Source organism: Archocentrus centrarchus, chromosome 7 (genome assembly GCF_007364275.1).
Source record: "Archocentrus centrarchus isolate MPI-CPG fArcCen1 chromosome 7, fArcCen1, whole genome shotgun sequence".
In the NCBI taxonomy this organism is placed as follows: Eukaryota; Metazoa; Chordata; class Actinopteri; order Cichliformes; family Cichlidae; genus Archocentrus; species Archocentrus centrarchus.
In genome coordinates this window covers 6,294,545-6,314,069 of record NC_044352.1, presented here as the reverse complement: position 1 = coordinate 6,314,069, position 19,525 = coordinate 6,294,545, and the positions used below count along the sequence as shown (strand labels likewise).

At 43.2% G+C, this 19,525-nt stretch overlaps 2 protein-coding genes across 2 annotated transcripts; one reads left to right on the top strand and one right to left on the bottom strand.

The window, feature by feature from the left end:
• The first annotated feature begins 352 nt into the window (after nucleotides 1–352).
• Nucleotides 353–11,946, top strand: zbtb39 (zinc finger and BTB domain containing 39). Its single transcript, XM_030733346.1, has 4 exons — nucleotides 353–1,609; nucleotides 3,916–5,187; nucleotides 5,463–5,819; nucleotides 7,504–11,946. The coding sequence occupies exons 2-4, from the start codon at nucleotides 3,949–3,951 to the stop codon at nucleotides 8,482–8,484; spliced, it is 2,577 nt and encodes an 858-aa protein (XP_030589206.1). The 5' UTR covers nucleotides 353–1,609; nucleotides 3,916–3,948; the 3' UTR covers nucleotides 8,485–11,946.
• Nucleotides 11,947–12,021: 75 nt separating this feature from the next.
• Nucleotides 12,022–14,848, bottom strand: ackr5 (atypical chemokine receptor 5). Its single transcript, XM_030734252.1, has 2 exons — nucleotides 14,733–14,848; nucleotides 12,022–13,581 (listed from the first exon to the last, which is right to left on the bottom strand). Exon 2 carries the CDS (start codon nucleotides 13,576–13,578, stop codon nucleotides 12,484–12,486), a length of 1,095 nt encoding a protein of 364 aa, XP_030590112.1. The 5' UTR covers nucleotides 13,579–13,581; nucleotides 14,733–14,848; the 3' UTR covers nucleotides 12,022–12,483.
• Nucleotides 14,849–19,525: the final 4,677 nt, after the last annotated feature.

Here is a 19,525-nt window from a genome sequence, read left to right as displayed (position 1 = left end):
GCCACCACAGGTGTCGTCAGGAAAGGAGCTAACTGTCACAGTCCTGATATCGAGCCATTCCTGAACCAGAGACTGTTGCATTATAAATGACCATCAAACAGCACTGAGAATCACTCTATGTATTTCCTTCACTGGAGCACAGAATGTACTGTATAAATCATATTGTACGCCCTTCACATGAGCACAGAATGTACTGTATAACTCATACTGCACCTCACACAGTGTGTGAAACAAGCAAGGAGCACTGTGGGTGGGGGTTTCCTTGCTTTGAGTGACACCAGCTGCACACGCTTGTGTAACCTTCCTAATAAAAGTAGCTGGGAGACATCCCTTCCTTAGAGCATAGACAACTCTGTACTGTGCAGACTTGGGCCTTGCTCTCCCAGCTGGTAAAAAAGATACTTACGTCTCTTGTGTGTTTTGTTAATAGGTCTCTTCTAAACGGGTCAGAACCCAACAGAGACGACATCAGAAACACTTTACCGGGGCGAAGAAGAAAAGGAACTGGACTGTTGCTCAGTGGTCCAAAGTCTTCTCTTCAGACAAAAATTAATTTTGCATTTCATTTACATTTCAGGGTCCTACAGGCTGAATGAAGACTGGAGAAACACAGACTCCAAGGTGTTTGAAATCCAATGTGAAGTTTCTGCAGTCTGTGACATTTTGGGGTGCCATGTCACCTGCTGGTGTTGGTGGTGGTTGGTCCACTCTGTTTCATCCAGCTCAAACCCAATGCAGAGTCTACCAGGAGATTTTAGAGCACTTGATGTTTCCATCTTCTTTCACACTTTATAGAGATGCTGATTTCCTTTTCCAGCAGGACTTAACTGCCCACAGAGCCAAACCTCCTACTAAATCATTTGCTGACATGCTGTTATTTTGCTCGATTGGCCAGCCAAGTAACTTGACCTGAACCCCACAGAGAGTCTATGGAGTACTGTGAAGTAGAAGATTAAAAATACCTGACCCAAAGCTGCTATCAAAGCAACCTGAACTTCAATAATCACCTCACCAGAGCCATTAGCTGATCGCCTGCATGCCACACAGCACTGATGCAATAGTTTGTGAAAAAGGAGCCCCAACCAAGTACTGCGTGTATAAATGAACATCCATCTCAGAAGTTGGACATTTTATTCATCCATTCATTTTCTTCTGCTTACCCTTTTCAGGGTCGCAGGGGGGCTGGAGCTTATCCCAGCTGTCATATGGCAAGAGGCAGGTTATAAATCCTTCATTCACTGATCAGAGCAAATATTATAATAATGTGATATGTTGGATTTCTTTTTCATGAGACAAAATCATCCAAGGGAAAACAAAAGTGTAAAAATTAAATAGTGCACGTTGTGGTTAATGAATGTAGAAAGATTGCCTTTCTAGCTCTAGTGTACATCTCCTTCATGGGTGACGTGTCAAGGAAGTGACGCCTCCTGCCTGCAGGGGGCGATGCTGCCCCGCTTTGTTGACATGCGTCATCAACCTGGGACGGACGGACCGTCAGAACCTGTAATTAGAAGCTGTAGAGAGAGAGTGGCTGAGATTGGGAGCGCAGTTCGAGCGAAAACAAAAGGAAAGAGCGGATTTCTAAGCGCTGGAGGACACATCTCAATGGGTGAGTGATTGTTACTGCGCTGCGCTCACAGTAGGAGGATCGATTGTTTTATTTTTTTTTTTTTTAAATAAAACCTGCAGTTATCGTGAACATAGTTTATCGTAATGTATCTGGACTGTCTGGCGGAGAAAAGACAGTCTGGGATCCTGCAGCTTGTTGTTAAACTGCAGCAAATTAACGGTAATTATGCTTGAAACGCAAGAAGCAGCAGAAAAACAACGGTTTAAATCCGGGTGAAAAAGTGGACCAGTTATATTCCGCTTCTTCGTGTAAACAAACAAATACATAAAAAGAAAAACATTAGAATATGTAAAGAGGTAAATAAAACATTTGTAACACTAAGCAGTAATATATCTGTTCACTGGTTAAAGTGGAGCTATAGGGTTTTTCTTTATTTTCTGTCATTTATATGCCGTTACATGGGTGAAGGCACTTATTAAACATGGCTAAAGATTCAAACTAAAAGCTCAGAGTGCTATAAACAGTCTGTTTCACGCAGTTTTTCTATTCTCGAGTACGTGTATCGTCACTGAGAAGGGGTATCCCTTATGCCGCGTTTCCATTAGTATCTACGCAGCGCGGGTCGGCACGACTCGCCACGGTCTTGTTTCCATTGCAGTTGAGTACCTATGTATGGATGCAGAACTGCTCTAGTAGACAGGGCAGTGGAGTCTGAGAATAAAGCTGTACTTCTAGTAAAAACTCCAACAATAAAGTAGGAATGGGAAATGCATACAGGATATACTAGGAAACATGATTTTGGGCTTATCTGAGTAACTTCAGGTTTAAGTCTGGGTTTACAGTGTCACGAAGGTCGTTTACATATAGTGAAATTGGTACTTTTGCATTGTATTATACACAATGAGGTGTTGTATAAGTCTGTGTTAAAAATTGACAAAGTTGTTGATATTATAACTTAAATAGTTAACATAATTGGAGCAAGAATCACAGTGAATCTGATTCACTGCTGGCAGAGCACATCAGGTCAGTATTCTCAGAAGATGTTGGTTCTCGTTGGATTTACCTTCATATCTGAACAAACCTTCTCAGTGATGAAGTTTAACAAATCCAGGTACAGATCCTCTCTCAGTGATGCTCATCTGTCTGCTGTCCTTCACATTTTGCATCAGGCATTGAAGCTGATTTTAATAAACTTTTTCTCACTGAACAGAAAAAAAAAATGAAAGTCTGAAGATGAAGTACTTAAGCTACAAACAAAATAGCAATGGCACTTTCTATAAAGTTAAAAGTCTTTGAAATTTTGCAAAAACATGCACGTTTTGTTAATAATTGTTTTGGGGAATGTTGATTAAATAGCGATTAAAATGTTTTAGGTTTTTTGTTTCTTTTCTTTTTTGCCTATTTCACATTTTCATTGCCTAATTGCAACATTACAAGACTCTTACTTCATTTCTGCTTTTATTCTGTTGGCTGCAGGCACATGTAAAACAATTTTATTCTTGTGTAAACCTTAATAAATGACCCTAAAACAGGGCACATAAATTATTGACCTTATATCATACTTGCTGGTCGGGCTAAGCCTGTGTATGATTTTGCTTTGTTTTTTTGGGGTGCTGCCATAGCTCACCTGGTTGCGTAGGCAACCCATGTGTCATTCCTCTCTCCCTCCTCACTTTCCTGTCTACTAGCTGTCTACTAGAATAAAATGCCCCCCCAACATGAATTTTTAAAACACCACTGGGGCTTTATTATCTATTGAGAAAATTCAAGATGGGTGAAAGATGGTTGTGTGGATGAGCTCTCCTATTTTTTAAGATAATGCTTTTGGTCCTCTTTAACATGCATTCATAACCCTCGGTCCGTTGGACTACAATGGGGGCTTTGTTTTTTTATTTGCCTGTTGCCGTGGTGAATCACAGTATTGGAGTGTCATTAATGATGGAGTTCTTTCATTAATAATGCATGCAGCTCACCTCAGAGTGGATCAGAGTGGATTGGACCAGTTCTGATCAGATTTTTTGAATCTGAAAACTCAGAATTTGGTGTTAGACTCAGACTTTGTTAAACCTTCTTTCTGGGACTGGGAGTGAAATATTGGACTGCTTTGTGACAAATAGTTTGCCTCTTTTGAATATTTTATCATGCAGTGATACGTTTTATTCATACATTTAACAGCTAGATTATGCATCTGCTTTTGCAGTTTTTTTCACTGCGTCAGAGTTTAAATAGATTTTCATTAGTGATCCATCTATCACTCAGAAATGGATCACTAATCACTGAATAATAAAAAAGAAATTCATCCTCTGTCCTGCTCTGATGGTTGTGTTTTTTTGTGTTCCCTGCAGTTGGACTATAGTGCATCAGGAGCTGCAGCAGGGATGAGGATCCGGCTGCAGTGTCCCGGACACGCTGCCAGCCTTCTCTCCGAGCTTAATCTCTGCCGCCAATCGCGTCAGTACTGCGATGTATTCCTGCAAGTTGGCAATCGGACATTTGCAGCCCACCGTGCGGTGCTGGCCTGCGCTGGGACGTACTTTCGTAACCTGTTCACCAGAACTCCGACCACATCCACTGCCGCCTTCTCTCTGGAGTTTATCTCCCCAGCTAACTTTGAGAAAGTGCTGACGTTCGTCTACACGGGAGAGATCGTGACTGATCTCATAGATGTCGGGGTCCTGTACGAGCTGGCCGAGCGGCTCGGAGTCAGTGAATTGGTGAAGGCTTGTCATGCCACCTTCCCTGACCTGCAGGTTTCTGTATCTGCAAACTGCAAAACGAGCAGTCCAGGAGAGGTCACCCTGGACTCCAGCATGGTGACTGCTGCAGCCACGGTGGCTGCAGTTAGTGCAGCTTCTGTGTCGTCTGTGTGTTCCTCTGCCGCCTCCTGCTCCTCTCTGTCTTCATCTGCTGGTCCGTCTGTTGCCCCCTCGCCTCTTTTCCAAACCAGGACAGGCAGGTCAGTCCGCGAAGCTCAGGCTGGGGCTCTGTCTCTGGACCTAAAGGCAGAAGATGTCCAGTCTCATATCGGCTACGGGCAGATGGCAGCAGATCATCCGCCTTTATCCAGTAGCAGCAGCCATTCAATTCAGGCTGATGCCATGCAGCCTGTGGGCCCTGTGGTCCAGCTGAAGACAGAGCAGGGGCTTAACGATGGGGAGGCGGAAGGCTGCTGTGAGGATGGTGACACAGATGGTCAAATGGTTTCTGAGAGCGTGGGCGGCTCGCTTTCTCGGAGCAGTGACCCTGTCACGTCTGACTCCTGCTCCCTTCCTGACTCTTCAGCTCAGCTCAGCACTGAGGCCTGCGCTCCAACATCATCGTCACGAGAGTCTCCAGGTAGCCTGCAGGTGGCGGCGGTGGAGGGAGGTGTGGATTTGCAGAGGGACAGCAGGCTGATGTTTGGGGAGGTGGAGGAGGCAGAGACTGAGGAGGAGAGGGAGGCTCTGCAAGGTAATGGAGCAGTGGAGGGAACAGAGGAGGAGCAGTGGAGGCAGTTTGCAGGAGAGATCATCGAGCTGAGCGACGATGAGAACTTCTTGGAGGAGGGAGAGGAGGAGGAGGATGAAGATGACCTTGTGTGTGTGGAGAATGGAGACGGAGGGAATGTGAGCAGCCAGGTAATATTTCTGTTTGTTAGCAGTACAATAGTTAAGGTAGCGGGTCATTTTATATAAAATCAACCCCCTCAGAATCTGGCGATTTTTAATGTTCTCTGACTTTGTTGTATTTAATCAAGTTAAGCAAAATTTGACATATTCTGAACATTTTCTGAGCTATAAGACTTTGGAGGACATGGGGAGGGGTTGTATTTTTTTCCCAGTGCTTCTGAGCTCTCATGATTTCTTAAATCATTATTTTTCCAAGTAAGAAATAATGTTCTTCATTGTTCCAGGTGTCGGGAAACATGCTGACATGTAAAGCTTGCACAGCACCGCTCCCAGCAGACCCGGCTGCTATCAGAAGACACAGTGAGACCCACCTGACGGACTTGGGGCTCTGCAAGGTGTGTGGGGCCTCATTTCCAGACCGTGCCACGGGCATCGCCCACTCCTTCACGCATGTGGGAGTGCAGCTCTTCACCTGTGACATGTGCCACCTGCAGTTCTGCAGCCAAAAGAAACTGCTGCGGCACCACCGCCAGACGGCATCCAGTTACACCATCCCACAGGGGGCGCTGACCAACAGCAGCCGCAGCCTGGAGATGCAGCAGTGTGCTGTGTGCAGCAAAACCCTCAGCAAGGACTTCCAGGTTAGTGGATATTTAAGGAGTGTTTTTGAAGTCCAATGTTTAAAAGACAGTTTCAGGTATGTTTGATACATAAACGGCTCTGCACGTGGGACTCAAATACGATCAGACAGTTAACAAAAAAGCTGTTTTGTAGTGTGACATATTTCTTCCTATTTTTCCTGCATGAATTAAACAGGTAAAAGGTCCAAATGTGGCACTGGCTTTTTTAAACTCTTTCTTTGAGCCACAGCAGGCGTTCAAATCAGCTCTCAATTCAACAGGTCATCTCTAGGGTGCAAACAAATCCATTGGAGAGAGAGCAGGAATGGCTAATGGGTAGGTATACTCTGGGGAAAAAGAGCTCTCTGGTGTGCTCAGTAACATGAAAAATCCTGGAGGCCAGTGGTGACTGATCATAGGATCTTTTCCACGGTAAAGAAAAACACAACATCCAGCTAAGTGAAGGCATGTCATCCATCATCCATACAAAGAGCTTATCAGATTAGAAAACAAACGTATGTGCCCCTGGACAAACAGGAATACCAATAGCCTTAGAACAACCTGGGAAAAAGGAAAAAAATGATTCACTATAAAATAATTAATCGGTATTACTACACACCTTCCTGATGACATAAAACAGGTTTAATTACAGAGTTTTTATACATGGCTGCGTATATTTCTGATGAGTTATAGGATCAGGTTTTATTTATGTAGACCAAAAGTTGCATTTTGCTTTAAAATCAGTGTATGACGCTACGTATGCTCAGACTTTCAATCCCATTGAGGACAAACAAAAGGGGGGGGGGAGCAAACAAATAATACCAGCATGAAAATACTGTAGATAATTACAAATATACAAAAATGTGGATTCTAGAAAGAAACGGAGTACCTTCCAAACTTTCCGGGTATCAAAGCGTCTCGCAGAGATCCCGTATGGATGCAGCAGGTTTCTGCCTCAGTTGGTTTTGAGTCATTTTCGTGTTTTTCTCAGCGCTCCTCTCGCTGGTTTCAAAGTGCACAAAGGTCAGCTGGGAAAAAAGTAGTCATGAATATTTAAACTTAATGAGAAATGCGTCCGATCTGAAGCTGAGTGTTCAGCAGCTTTATTGAATATATTTTGCTGTTTTAAGTTATTATTTTAAAAAAAATAACCATTTCTGAACTCTACCAGGGTAGCTTTGCATCATTCATTTAACTTATACTGGGTCTTAGTGCAAACCGCTTGGTTGTTCCACTGCCTGAAACAAGCGGTTTTAGCTCCTCTGCCTTTAAGGCAACTTTATTTCTGATTTGCTTCCCCTTGTAAACAGAAGGTTTGAATAGCAGATAGATCTGTGCCTGAGATGACCATATTAGGAATATCCTCACTGACATCATACAGAGCCAAAAGACTAGAAAGAACTCTGGGAACTGAGTATTTAGAGCAGTCTGAAAGCTTATTGGATGGATAGTGTAGTGGAAATCTTAAAAATCAAGCCCGCTTCAGTTGTCTTTTGGGTTTTTTATTAAAGCTTCTGTAGAAGGATCGACGTGAACAGACAAAAAAATATTCTGTGCGGGCCGATAAAGAAGAGCTGCACTCTTAGAGATATTTATTGGCGTAACCGTGTGAACCATTGTGATGAGGAAAAACTGAGTCCCCTCCTACACACCTGCTGCCTTAATGAGATTCCTCACATTAGTTTTGTGTTTCTCTCTTCTTCAGACTGTCAAAGATCACCTGCTGAGCCACGTGTGTCCCCAGAGCCTGAGCTGTGGCGTGTGTCATCTCCCCCAGCTGTCCCTGTGCTCCCTGCTGTGGCATGCTCTCACCCACCTCTCCCTGCCCGTCTTCACCTGCCCACACTGTGCTCGCTGCTTTGTAGAACGCGCCCTGCTGGACAGACACATGGCTGTGCATGCTGAAGAGGCGGCGGCGAAGGAGAGGGAGCAGTCAGCACTGAGGGCTTACAGAGTCAGGGCAGATGGTGGCAGTGGTGGAGGAGGAGCACCCGAGGAGCTGCATTGCTTCCTGTGCCCGCAGACGTTCCGCTCGTCCTCAGCATTTCAGTACCACCTCAGCCTGCACGCCAGCGAGTCCCCGGGAAACGGGGGAGGAGTTGGTGGCCAGGGGTGGTTAGGGAAACGTAAAGCAGATCAGTCTCTGGAGTGCCCACCATCTTCCTGCTCCTCCTCCTCTCCACGGGACGTCGGCAGCCTTGTTAAAATGAGTAACCTTGGTTTGGGTTTGGGAATGGCCTTAAACATGCCGGATAAGTTTTTTCAAGGGCCGATACACGGCGCATCTTCTGGGGTCCTAACCAACGGGACCTCTGGGCAGGACAGCGGAGTGGGACCTGCAGGGGTGCGTGGGAAGTGGTACCGGTGTCGCTACTGCGGTAAACGTTTCGCCCACTCTGGGGAGTTCACCTATCACCTCCGTATCCACACCGGGGAGAAACCCTACCAGTGCAAAGTGTGCCTGCGATTCTTTAGGGGCCGCTCCACCATGATCTGCCACCTGAAGACGCACGCCGGCGCCCTCATGTACCGCTGCACCATCTGCGGCCTTTACTTCTCCACGCTGAAGCTGGTGTCGTCGCACATGGAACTCCACAAGGACCACTTACCGCCGGACTTCAACATCGAGCAGACCTTCATGTACAACGACCACTCTAAAGAACCGCTGCCCACTGTGGACACCTGATGGGCTGCCTATTCCCTCTCTGATGCCTCGTCTGTGTCTGGTTGTCGTGGACCACATACTGCTTATAGTAGACTAGAGCTGCAACTAACTGATACACCAACACATCGGCCTATCAACAGATAGGTGCTCCGAGGGCAGCGACTCTGCCCTGTTACAGCAATGTAGTGCCGGCTAACTGTTAAAAAATAACCTTTCATTTTTTTATTCCCCTGGTACAGAAGGGGGGATCAATAACATGAATATCAACAAAAAAACATCAGTATGACATCCAGCTATTGGCTGAATTGCTATTATAAACATTGATACTGGCCCAGAAATGCAGTGATTTTTGAATTAATCATTCGATCTCTAAATTATTGTAAACATCTTAATATTGCTTATTTTGTTTGGCCAACTTTTCCAAAACACACAGATGTTTACATAAATTCATGTAACTCTGGATCCATTAATTTTTTTTTTTACACAACTACAGGATATAATCTAGCCAAATTATTTCAGATTACAGATTGTAATCTGTAATCTGTAGTCTCCCACTAAAGGCCATTTCCTTTGGCCAGTTTGACTAATTAAGTATATGTTTAGTCTGTTTAAAAAAAACAAAAAAAAAAAACAAGTGGCAGTCTTCAAAATGATTGTGTTGTCTTAAATCAGTGATTGTAATTGCAGTGTAATTACACTGCAATTACATATTGAGTAGCACCTCATTGTAGCACATTAGACAAATACTAAATATTTTCATATGTATTTTTTCTTTTCTACAGTGTTTTAAAGCATTGATTCCCAAACAGAGAGCGGTACTTGTACCCTGAGGGTTACTTAACACAGGTCTTTGAGGGGCTCTGAGGTTTCACATAATTTTTTGCAGCACATGAAGATTGATGTTTCGAGTGGCATCTTCTTTGTTTAAGTCCAAAGATTAATCAATTTAGAAAAACCACAAATTACAAATAGATTGTGGAAAACAAATGCGGTGCTGAGATAATGATAACTGATTTAAAAAAAAAAAAAATAGGTCACTTAAGATTTATTTATGTAGAGCCAGTTCACAACAGCAGTCATCAAAAAGTGCCTTGTATTAGAAGGTAAAGACTCCTTAAAATCTTTGCTACAAAATAGTCACCTAAAAGTAGTGCGTTAAATGGCTAAAATATGTTTGCATTTAATGAATAAATGATCAGAATAGACAACTAAAATTTAGTGGATTTTATGTTGAATTTAGTGGATTCATGACAGAAACATCCTGGTTTACCAGAGCTGCACACTGACTGACTGACTGAACGTTATGTAAAAGGAATTTTAACACTATTAAAGTTGATTAAAACCAAATGTACACTTTTTGGAATATTATAGATGATTTATGTAATTTGGCCCCCGAGTACAGAAGTCCAGTCAGCTCATTAATAAGATGAGTCAGCCCAACAGATACTTAATTGATTAATTGATTAATTAATTAAAGTCTGAGGAGAACGAGATTCTTCCACCTGTTGAAGTCTTTGCTGCCTCACCTCCCGCTGGTCAACTCCAACTCCTCCCACTTTCTCATCCCCTAGTTTCTACATTCTTGCATCCTCTCCTTCTGTTTTAATCACTCATCCAAGCAGAAGAGAGAGGGGGCTCGAGGCAACAGGAATAAAAGGCATATGCCCTTGCCTCATTTTACAGCAGTGTCAAATTTGCTTTTTCACAGCTACTGCAGCCCTTTATGGGCTCAGATGTACCAGTGTTCATGATTTTTTTTTTTTTTTAATCATTCCCAGTATCTCGCAGATATACCTTTTTTGCAGAGTAAAAGGCAGAGCATCCATCCATTTTCTGCCACTTATCTGGGTCCAGGTTGCAGGTGAAGCAGTCTTAAGCAGAGATGCCCAGACCTCCCTCTCCCCAACCAGCTCTTCCAGGGGGATACTGAGGAGAAGTGGCCTGACTCTGAGTCCATCACAAATGACCGAGCTCCTCATCTTATCACTAAGAAAGAGCCTAGATGCCCAGTGGAAGAAGTCAGTTTCTCTCATTCTTTCAGTTACTACCCGGAGTTTGCTACCAGAGGTGAGGGTAAAAGCGTAGATTGACCGGTAAATCGACAGCTTCGCTTTCACGACCGGTGCAGCATCCAAATCAAAGCAGATGCCACAGCATTCTGTCAGTATGCTGTTTTCCAGCTAATAACCATAGCCTCAGGTGCTAATTCTCACCCCAGCCAATTCCCGCTCAGCTGCAGCACGAGCTGGACAGTCATGGCTCGATGAGGCCAACAGACCGCGTCATCTGTGAAAACCTGAGATGAGATCCTGAGACCGCCACATTCAGTGACGCTCTTCTGATAAGCTTGATTCTAGAGGAGGATGTTTATTCTCTGCTACAAACCTACTGCATGCTGCTGTTTTTTTTTTCCTTCTTTTTGAGGACCTGTGAGGACTTTAGCATCAACATCTGTTTCCCTAACCTTTTGTGACATGGCCAGAAAAAACATAACAAAACTGGGAATCACTGTTTTAAAGCACAAAAATTAGTATTTTTATAGTGTAGAAACTTAAAATATTTCTATTTATTTCTGTTTCTGTTGATCGATTAATCGTTTACCTCTGGACTTTTAAAGGTAGTGGCCATATTTTCTGTTAGAAACCGTTCACCGAGTCAAACTGCAGTTTTGTCTCTTTGAACTAAGAGAAGACGAAGCCACTTGGTGGCAGTGTGTCCTGATGTTAGTAGGTGAAAGACAGGAAGCTGTTGCAGCTCTCTGTATGTATGATCTACTATAACATCAGGGTAGGTTTTTAATGTCAGTGATTGTAATTACAGGGTAGTTACACTGTAATTGCATATTAAAGTAGCACCTCATTGTAGCATAGTAATTCTTCCTATTTACAGTCACTATTTTAAACACACATTTTTTTTATCTGTTCTTATGTTTCATGTGTCACTCAGCACGTGAACCTAACATTGAAGTGCCCATTTACACATTTCTGTGTGATATTTGTCTTACCTCATATTTATGACAGCAGTGCAACTATTTATTTTATTCCTTTTATCTATTTCTAAAGATAAATATGAATGTTTTTTTTTTTTTATATTGTTTTTGAAACTAATAAAATAAATGCCTCTAGGAAGACTGTTATCACCCCTGAATTGTTTTTGTTTTTTTTATCTGTTCGATGCCCTGCTCCATCATCAGAAATTCAGTGATGAATTTGCAGAAATCTGCATTGCCTGCTTCCAGCAGCTCAGACCTTTGCCCTTTCAAAGCCTGGTCTCTTCCTGCCATTGTGCCATTTGTGGACAGACACCACCTCCCCCACCACCCTTTTCCTTTTTTTTTGCTGCCTTCTTATCATTTTAACTGTTGAACATGACACATTCCAGAAATGGAAGTCAGTGTAATAAAGATCTGCAGAAGGAAGAAAAGATAGCCAAGTACAAAAAAAGCAGATTTGCTTGTTAAAATAAACAAAAGTTTCCAAATGAGTGGCTCTGCTTTGTGATTATCATATCGGCATGCAATATCCAACTCAGCTTTTTCCAGCTCGGATCAAAACAAGCAGCGTTTGAGGGAGTTTTATTGCATTTATACAGAATATGATTGCATCAGCATCCAGATAAACAGATAAATAGGCATTTTAGTAACATTAAGCTTTGATTTCTATGCAATAAAAGTTACATTTTCACATTTGCATTTGTTTATATGGATATGAGGATTTCTCCTGTGGGGCACTGCAGCTCATTTGTTGACACAAATTCCCGGCACATTCTCCATGCCACAAGTTCCTGTGGGAGTTGAGCAGCTTTGCGGAAAGACATCAAACATTTCCTGTTCTCCTGTGTGCAAAACTGTGATCAGAAACTTGTTTAACAAAACAGGAAGTGGATTATGAGAGGAAGGTGTGAACCCAATTTGATGCCTGTGGTACTTAAAAGCAGCAGGGCTGGATTTAGTTCTATCAAATATTCACTTAAAAAATGTCCCGCTGTGAAGCTTACTGCATCCTTAGCTCAGCTTCCTTCTTATGATCCGACATCAGATTGGCTGGTGCTGGCATTACTTAGCTTCCCTGGATCTCCCCCGCCATTGTTCGCAGTGTTGGCCTTGGCCCTGGCTCTGGCTCCCGCCTCAGCTCCCACCTGGTCCGTAGTCCCCTCTCTGGGGATGTAGTTCAACACAGTGTTGATCAGGTTGTTCCGAAAACTCTTGCTTAGGAAGTTGTAAAGGAAAGGGTTGGCAACACAGTGTAAAAGTGAAATGCTCTGCACCACACTAAAAGAGAAGTAGAGCCCTTCCACCGTGTTGCAGCTGAAGAGGTAGGGGTCAAGGTCATCTACAATCATGAAGAATATGACCAAGTGGTAGGGCAGCCAGCACATGACAAACACCAGGGAGTACACGTGCACCAGCCAAACATCCCGTCGGCTGCGCACATCCGGCGCAGTTTGGGCTGCACGAGCAATCAACACGTTGCAGGTGATGATGACAGCGGCTGGGCCCAGGAACTGAAAGATCAGGCACAGGAAGGTCACAGAGACAAACCATTCAGTGTAGTTGTATTCAGGCAGCATGTAACAACCTGGCTCCTCCCACTCCAGAAGATCCACATGGACGTTCTCCAACAGAGCCAGAAACAAGGAGAGCGCCCAGACGCCTCCACAAACCAGCCAGCGCTGCCTACCTCCCACAGGGAAGAAGCTTGAAGATGATGGTCTTGACAAGGAGAGATAGCGCTCGAGGGTCATGAGGGCCAGGAAGAAGGAGCTGCTGTAGAAGTTGACCACGTAGATGAGGTTGGTGACCTTGCAGAGGAAGCGACCCCACAGCCAAACCTGGTCCATGGTCACTTCCATCATGAAGAAAGGAAGGATCACGATCACCATCAGGTCCGACAGGCTCACGTTGATGATGCAGAAGAGGACCCCATTGGCTGAATGCCTTCGGCGCCAGTTGACCCAGACAACCAGCAGGTTCTCCAGCAGGCCCACCATGAAGATAAAAAGGTACATCAGGAAGAGGCAGATGCGGCGGTAGTTCGCGTCGAGGTCGAGGGTGCACTCGAAGACGAACCACGGCGTGCCATTCAAGAAATCCAGCGAGTGGTTGTGAAGGGTCATGTTCTGGAGTGAAAAGCAAACGCAAACTGTTTCATATTTGGACAGAGTTCAGATTTAGTTTGAGGTTAATCTGATTATGTTTTCAGACCTTACATAAGAGAGGCACAGGAGGAGGAGGAGGAGGGTTACTCAAAATGTTTTTCAGAGGTGGAAACAAAAAGCCCAGCAGGTTATTAGAAAACCATTTCACAACCTACAGCATGCAGTTCAGAGCAGGACTGCCTTACTTTGAGGTGCTGTGAACACATGCATGGATTTGTTTAGAATTCAGATTTGAAGCACATTTTTCATTCAGAATACTCCACAGATATAACTCTGCACATCTACAACACATAATATTAAAACAGAGCCAGAATAATGGTTTTTACTCCAAGCCTTCTGCTTTCTCACAAACAGAGAGAAAAAAAAATCAACCATGATTAAATATATAGGTCAAACATTAAAGTAGCTCTTTATGCAAGAAGAGTTGCGCAGGTTTTGACATCTTCAGACTTTATCCTCACCTCCGTGCACCTTGGAAGAAGGCAAAGTTGTCCGAGGCACCTCTACTTTGCTTCTCATCACAATCAGCCACCTATATTACCCAAAATGCAGCCAAAAACTACAGACACGCTTGCCTCTTCATTTAGAGCAAATGCCAAATTTGTAGCATATTTTTCATTAAGAAGATTTAACAGATTTAGCTTTGCACATCTGAAACACTGAACCAGAAAATTCTTCCCTCACCAAAATCTAAAGAGGTCAAAACTCCAGGAACTCATGTACGAAGCAGAAATACATCAACCCTAATGAAGGCCACAAACTGAAACACATCAGTCAAGCAATAAAGTTGCTTTTTACACAACAAAGCGTTGCTGGATCTCTGACCTCTTCAAACTTTATCACCTTCATGCAGGTGTCAGATTTTGAAGAGACGTCTCTGTGCTGTTTACCTACCAAAATGCAACCTAAGCTCGCATTAAAAAAAAAAAAATTATAATATAAAGTATCTATTTTTAAAATGTATAAGAAATAGTAATAATAATTTTTCCACATATGCAGTCGAACCCAAACACCTGCAGACTGATGGGTGTATAAAGAGTTTTCCTTTAAGATCCAGATTAAAAGTAATGCAGCTTTTAGCAAAATTAAAACATGAAATTTTTTTTTTGTACCTCTGCAGCAGTGGAGTGAAGAGGAGCTGAAAAAGGAAGGTCGCTCCTGAGGCCTTGTTGTCTTCTGGAAAGTCTTCTGCCTGAAGTCTGCAGATGGGAGATGTGTCCTTCCAGCTTTGTTACTCAGGACTATGTGGCCAATCAAACAGGAGTTTCTACCCTCCCATTTCCCATGAAAGTGCATTTGTGTGCGCACACACACATGCACGCGCACGCACACACACACACACACACACACACACACACACACACACACACACACACACACACACACAAATATGACATCCTCAGCGAGTACTGGTTAGGAGGCCTGAGGTCCAGGGACACCCACAAAGCTACAAATCAATGTAAATTGTTAGTATCCTAAATACGAACTACAATATAAAATACTAACTCTACTACTATTTGTTTTAATGTCTTATTTTATGTTTAACAGAAATGTCTCTAATATTAAGATGTGTTAAGGCCATTCTAGCTAAAAAGAAAAAGAAGAATTTGTTAAGAATGAGTTGGGAAGTTAATAAAAAGGGAAGGACTTCTAAAACTATAAATACAAATTTCAATAATAAAACTAATTTTTCAATGAATCAAGTTACTTCCCATTGTAATCACATCCTGTACGCCATTGCCTGCAACTTATTATGCCTCAATTATACCCAATTAAATAAATAAATAAAAATAAGAATCACATCTACAATTTTAATCTCGGAAATTCAGACGTTTTCCATCTTTTTTTGTAAACCTAGAATGGCTCGAACCAAGATCGCCATCTATGTTCAGCTGCATGGCACGCTACAAGTTGCTGAAAACTCAAGAGATTCTCCTAAAAATTTTGTTTCACATATGCCTGTAAAGTAATAAGATAGTTGTAGAAGAGTTGACATAGACTTTTTTAAACAGGGAGGTTTAACTTGTTGGTTATTAAATTAGGTAAAAAAAACAAAAAAAAAAACAAATAAGCTGAGAATCATGCAAAGATTCTACTAGTAGAATAAAGATGGCTGTGAATCCTAAAGAGTTAATACAACGCTTTTGTTAAACCACATGAATACTTAAAGGAAACAGTGCAGGCCCCACTCGGTCCGTTTAGCGACTAACGTGTGGATTGCTTCGGTGGTAATGTGGATGATAATGTGGTTACTTTAAATCTGCTGATTCTGTAGATTTTTGAAGTTGCACTGATGTTACACAAGACTGGCTAACAGTCCTGTGACAAACTAAGTACACCCTGTGGTTCAGTAACTTGTAGAAGACTTTATCAGTCTCTCAAATTGTTGTGGAGGAATTCAGATTGGGGCACTGCAACTGACACCTGAACTAACAAAGTCCAGTCACCAGAGACTACCATGACCTGGATGACTGAGAACCTACACAGACATTACATTTAATAACATGATATGCTAACATTACCTCAGCTTTGATATAATGTCATAAGTAGGTTGGTAAAATTCACCATATTTTTTGTGGTCTGGTTATTTTCCAACCATAGATCAGTGATGCTACAATTTCACCATTTGTTAATATTTACAACATTGTCAAAGAGAGGAAGAGCTTCTCTGAAGTAAAGATGGGCAGAAGTTCTATGCATCTATTTCAGTATCATTGTCTGTGGGGTTTTATTTGGACTTTTCTGGTTATTATTGAGAGTTTTTCAGTTTGCTTTTCTTTGTTGTTCTTGAACTTTAGATTTGGATTATTATTATTGTAGGTTGGGTTTTTTTTTTTATTCTATGATTATTTTTGCATTTGGAGTTCTGTTAGAATTGTTTTTTGTGTTTTATTCTAGTATCAGTCGAGTCTCCTCGCTGCTTTCTTGCTGTCCAGTCACTGTTTCTGTGTTAGATGTTTGCCTGTTTGGTTGTTTCCTAATTTATTTTGTTAGTCATGTGTCTCTTGTGCTTTGTCTTTAGTTTTGCTTCCTGTCTCATTACCTTGATTCCATTCAGGTGTGTTTTGCTCTCCAGGTGTTTCCACTCCCCCTGATTAGTTCAGTTGTGTCTATATGTATATACACCAATCAAGCTTAACATTATGTTCTATTATTTTGCCACCAAAACAACCCTGACCTGTCAAGGCTTGGACTCCTAGACCCCTGAAGGTGTGCTGTGGCATCTGCACCAAGATGTTAGCAACAGATCCTGTAAGTTGGGAGGAGAGGCCTCCATGGATCAGACTTGTTTGTCCAACACGTCCCACAGATGCTCGACTGGATGAAGATCTGGGGAATTTGGAGGCCTAGTCAACACATCAAACTCATTGTTGTGCCAGGGAGCATTATCCTGCGGGAAAAGGCCACAGCCATCGGGGAATACCGTTTCCATGAAAGGGTGATGGTCTGCACATATGCTTAGGTTGGTGGTGTGTGTCACGGTAACATCCACATGGATGGGAGGACCCAAGGTTTCCCAGCAGAAGATTGCCCAAACCATCATCACACTGCCTCAGCCGGCTTGCCTTCTTCCCATAGTTTACCTGGTGCCAGGTGTTCCCCAGGTAAGCGACGCACACACACCCAGCCATCCACGTGATGTAAAAGAAAATGTGATTCATCAGACCAGTCCACCTTCTTCCATTGTTCTGTGGTCCAGTTCTGATGCTCACGTGCCCATTGTTGTGCTATTGGTGGTGGACAGAGGTCAGCATGGCCACCCTGGATGGTCTGCAGCTATGCAGCCCCATACACAACAAACTGTGAAGCACTGTGTATTCTGACACCTTTCTATCAGAACCAGCATTAACTTTTTTGGCAGTTTTAGCTACGGTAGCTCGTTTGTTGGATCGAATCACATGGGCCAGCCTTCACTCCCTACATGCATCAGTGAGCTTTGGCCGCCCATGACCCCGTCACTGGTTCACCACGGACCACCTCGGACCACCTCGGACCACTTTTGATAGATACTGACGCCTCACAAAAGCTGCAGTTTTTGTGATTCTCTGGCCCAGTTGTCTAGCAATCTAAATTTGGCCCTTGTCAAACTCACTTAAATCCTTATGTTTGTGTCAGGTTTGCTGCTGTGGCAGGCAAGACAGAGGACCTCAAAGCAGGACTCATGAGACACAACTAAAGTCAAACTTAATATTTATTTCTTGAACTCAGGAGATACAAAATACTGGACAGGAGCCAGCACAAAAATTTTTGTCTTCTTTTTGTCTTTTGTCTGAGCATCTCTTTATCCTGCCTGTGTTTGTTCCTTTGTGTGCCTCATGCTTCAGTTCCTAAATTTGGATTTTGCTGTCTAGAAATCGAAGGGGTGATGTTGAATATTTTCAGTGTGTTTGCCCCACATGTTGGGTGTCGGAGAGAGAGGAATTTTGGAGTAAGCTGGATGTAGTGGTACAGAGTGTCCTCAGGGGGAGGGAGTGGTGATTGGAGCAGACTTCAGTGGACATGTAACTGAAGGGAACAGAGGTGATGAGGAAGTGTTGATAGAGTCTGATAGAGACAGACTGCAAGGTGGTGGCAGGGGAGAATGTAGTTAGGCAGCATTGGATGGTAGTCTGTGGGATGACTTTGGAAGCCAAGAAGAGAAAGTGAGTGAAGGCAGAGGCAAGGATTAAATGGCGGAATTTAAAGAAGGAAGAATGTCGCACAGAGCTCGGGAAGGAGTTGGGACACATTCTGGGTGGGAAGAGTTACCAGATGACTAGGAAAGTACAGCTATAGTGCTGAGGGAAACTGCAAAAGTTTGCTGTATCCTCTGGACAGAAGAGAGAGGAAAAAGAGACTTGGTGGCAGAATGAGGAAGTACAGAAAAGCATTCACAGGAAGAGGTGAGCAAAGAAAAAGTGTGATAAGTTCAGAAGATGAAGAAAAGTAGACAGAAGAACTGGGAGGCTAGGCTTACAGCAAAGGGAGAGGTAGTATAAACAAAGGAAAAGGCTTACGGTGAGTTGTCTGTGAAGCTGGACACTCAGGAAGAAAAAGACTTATCAATTGGCTAGGCACAGAAATCAAGCTGGAAAGGATGTGCAGGAGGTTAGGGTGGTTAAAGACAGAGATGGAAATGTGCTAACAAGTGAGGACAGTGGGTTGAGAAAATGAGGGAGTACTTTATGGAGTTTGAGAATGTAGAAAATAAGAGAGAGGAGGATGGATGGAGGACAGTTAGTGAATCGGGAAGTGCAGAGGGAGTACATCAGGGATCTGCACTGAGCTTCTTCTTGTTTGCAGTGGTGATGGACAGGCTGACAGATGAGGTCTCCATTGATTACGATGTTTTGCAGACAATATTGTGATCTGTAGTGAGAGTAGGGAGCAGGTGGAGATGATGGCATGGAGAGGTGGAGGTATGCACTGCAAATAAGAGGAATGAAAGTCAGTAGAAGCAAGACAGAACACGTGTGTGAATGAGAGGGAGACAGGTGGAAAGTTGAGCATGCAAGGAGGAGAGATAGTAAAGGTAGATGAGTTTAAATACCTACAGTCAAGCATCCAAAGCAACAAACAGTACACAAGAAGAGCGTGCAGGCAGAATGGAGCGGGTGGAGACGAGTGTCGGGGTGATTTGTGACTGAAGGACAGCAGCAAGAGTGAAAGGAAAGATTTGCAAGATGGTAGTGAGACCTGCTGTGATGTATGGTTTGGAGACGGTGGGACTGACAAAACGACAGGAGGCCGAGCTGGAGGTGGCTGAGTTGAAGAAACTAAGATTTTCACTGGGAGTAACCAGAATGGGCAAAATTATAAATGAGTAATTCAGAGGGACCGTTCAGGGTGAGATGGTTTGGACATATGCAGAGGAGGGATAGTGGATATATTTGACAAAGGATGTTGAAGATGGAGCTGCCAGGTA

What these genes read in the sequence shown, in the direction of transcription:
- ackr5 (XM_030734252.1), bottom strand. Translation starts at nt 13,578, where the DNA reads ATGACCCTTCACAACCACTCGCTGGATTTCTTGAATGGCACGCCGTGG.
- zbtb39 (XM_030733346.1), top strand. Translation starts at nt 3,949, where the DNA reads ATGAGGATCCGGCTGCAGTGTCCCGGACACGCTGCCAGCCTTCTCTCC. An exon ending in GAGGGAATGTGAGCAGCCAG is followed by an intron (nt 5,188 to 5,462) that starts GTAATATTTCTG and finishes TCATTGTTCCAG; the next exon opens with GTGTCGGGAAACATGCTGAC. An exon ending in CCCTCAGCAAGGACTTCCAG is followed by an intron (nt 5,820 to 7,503) that starts GTTAGTGGATAT and finishes TCTCTTCTTCAG; the next exon opens with ACTGTCAAAGATCACCTGCT.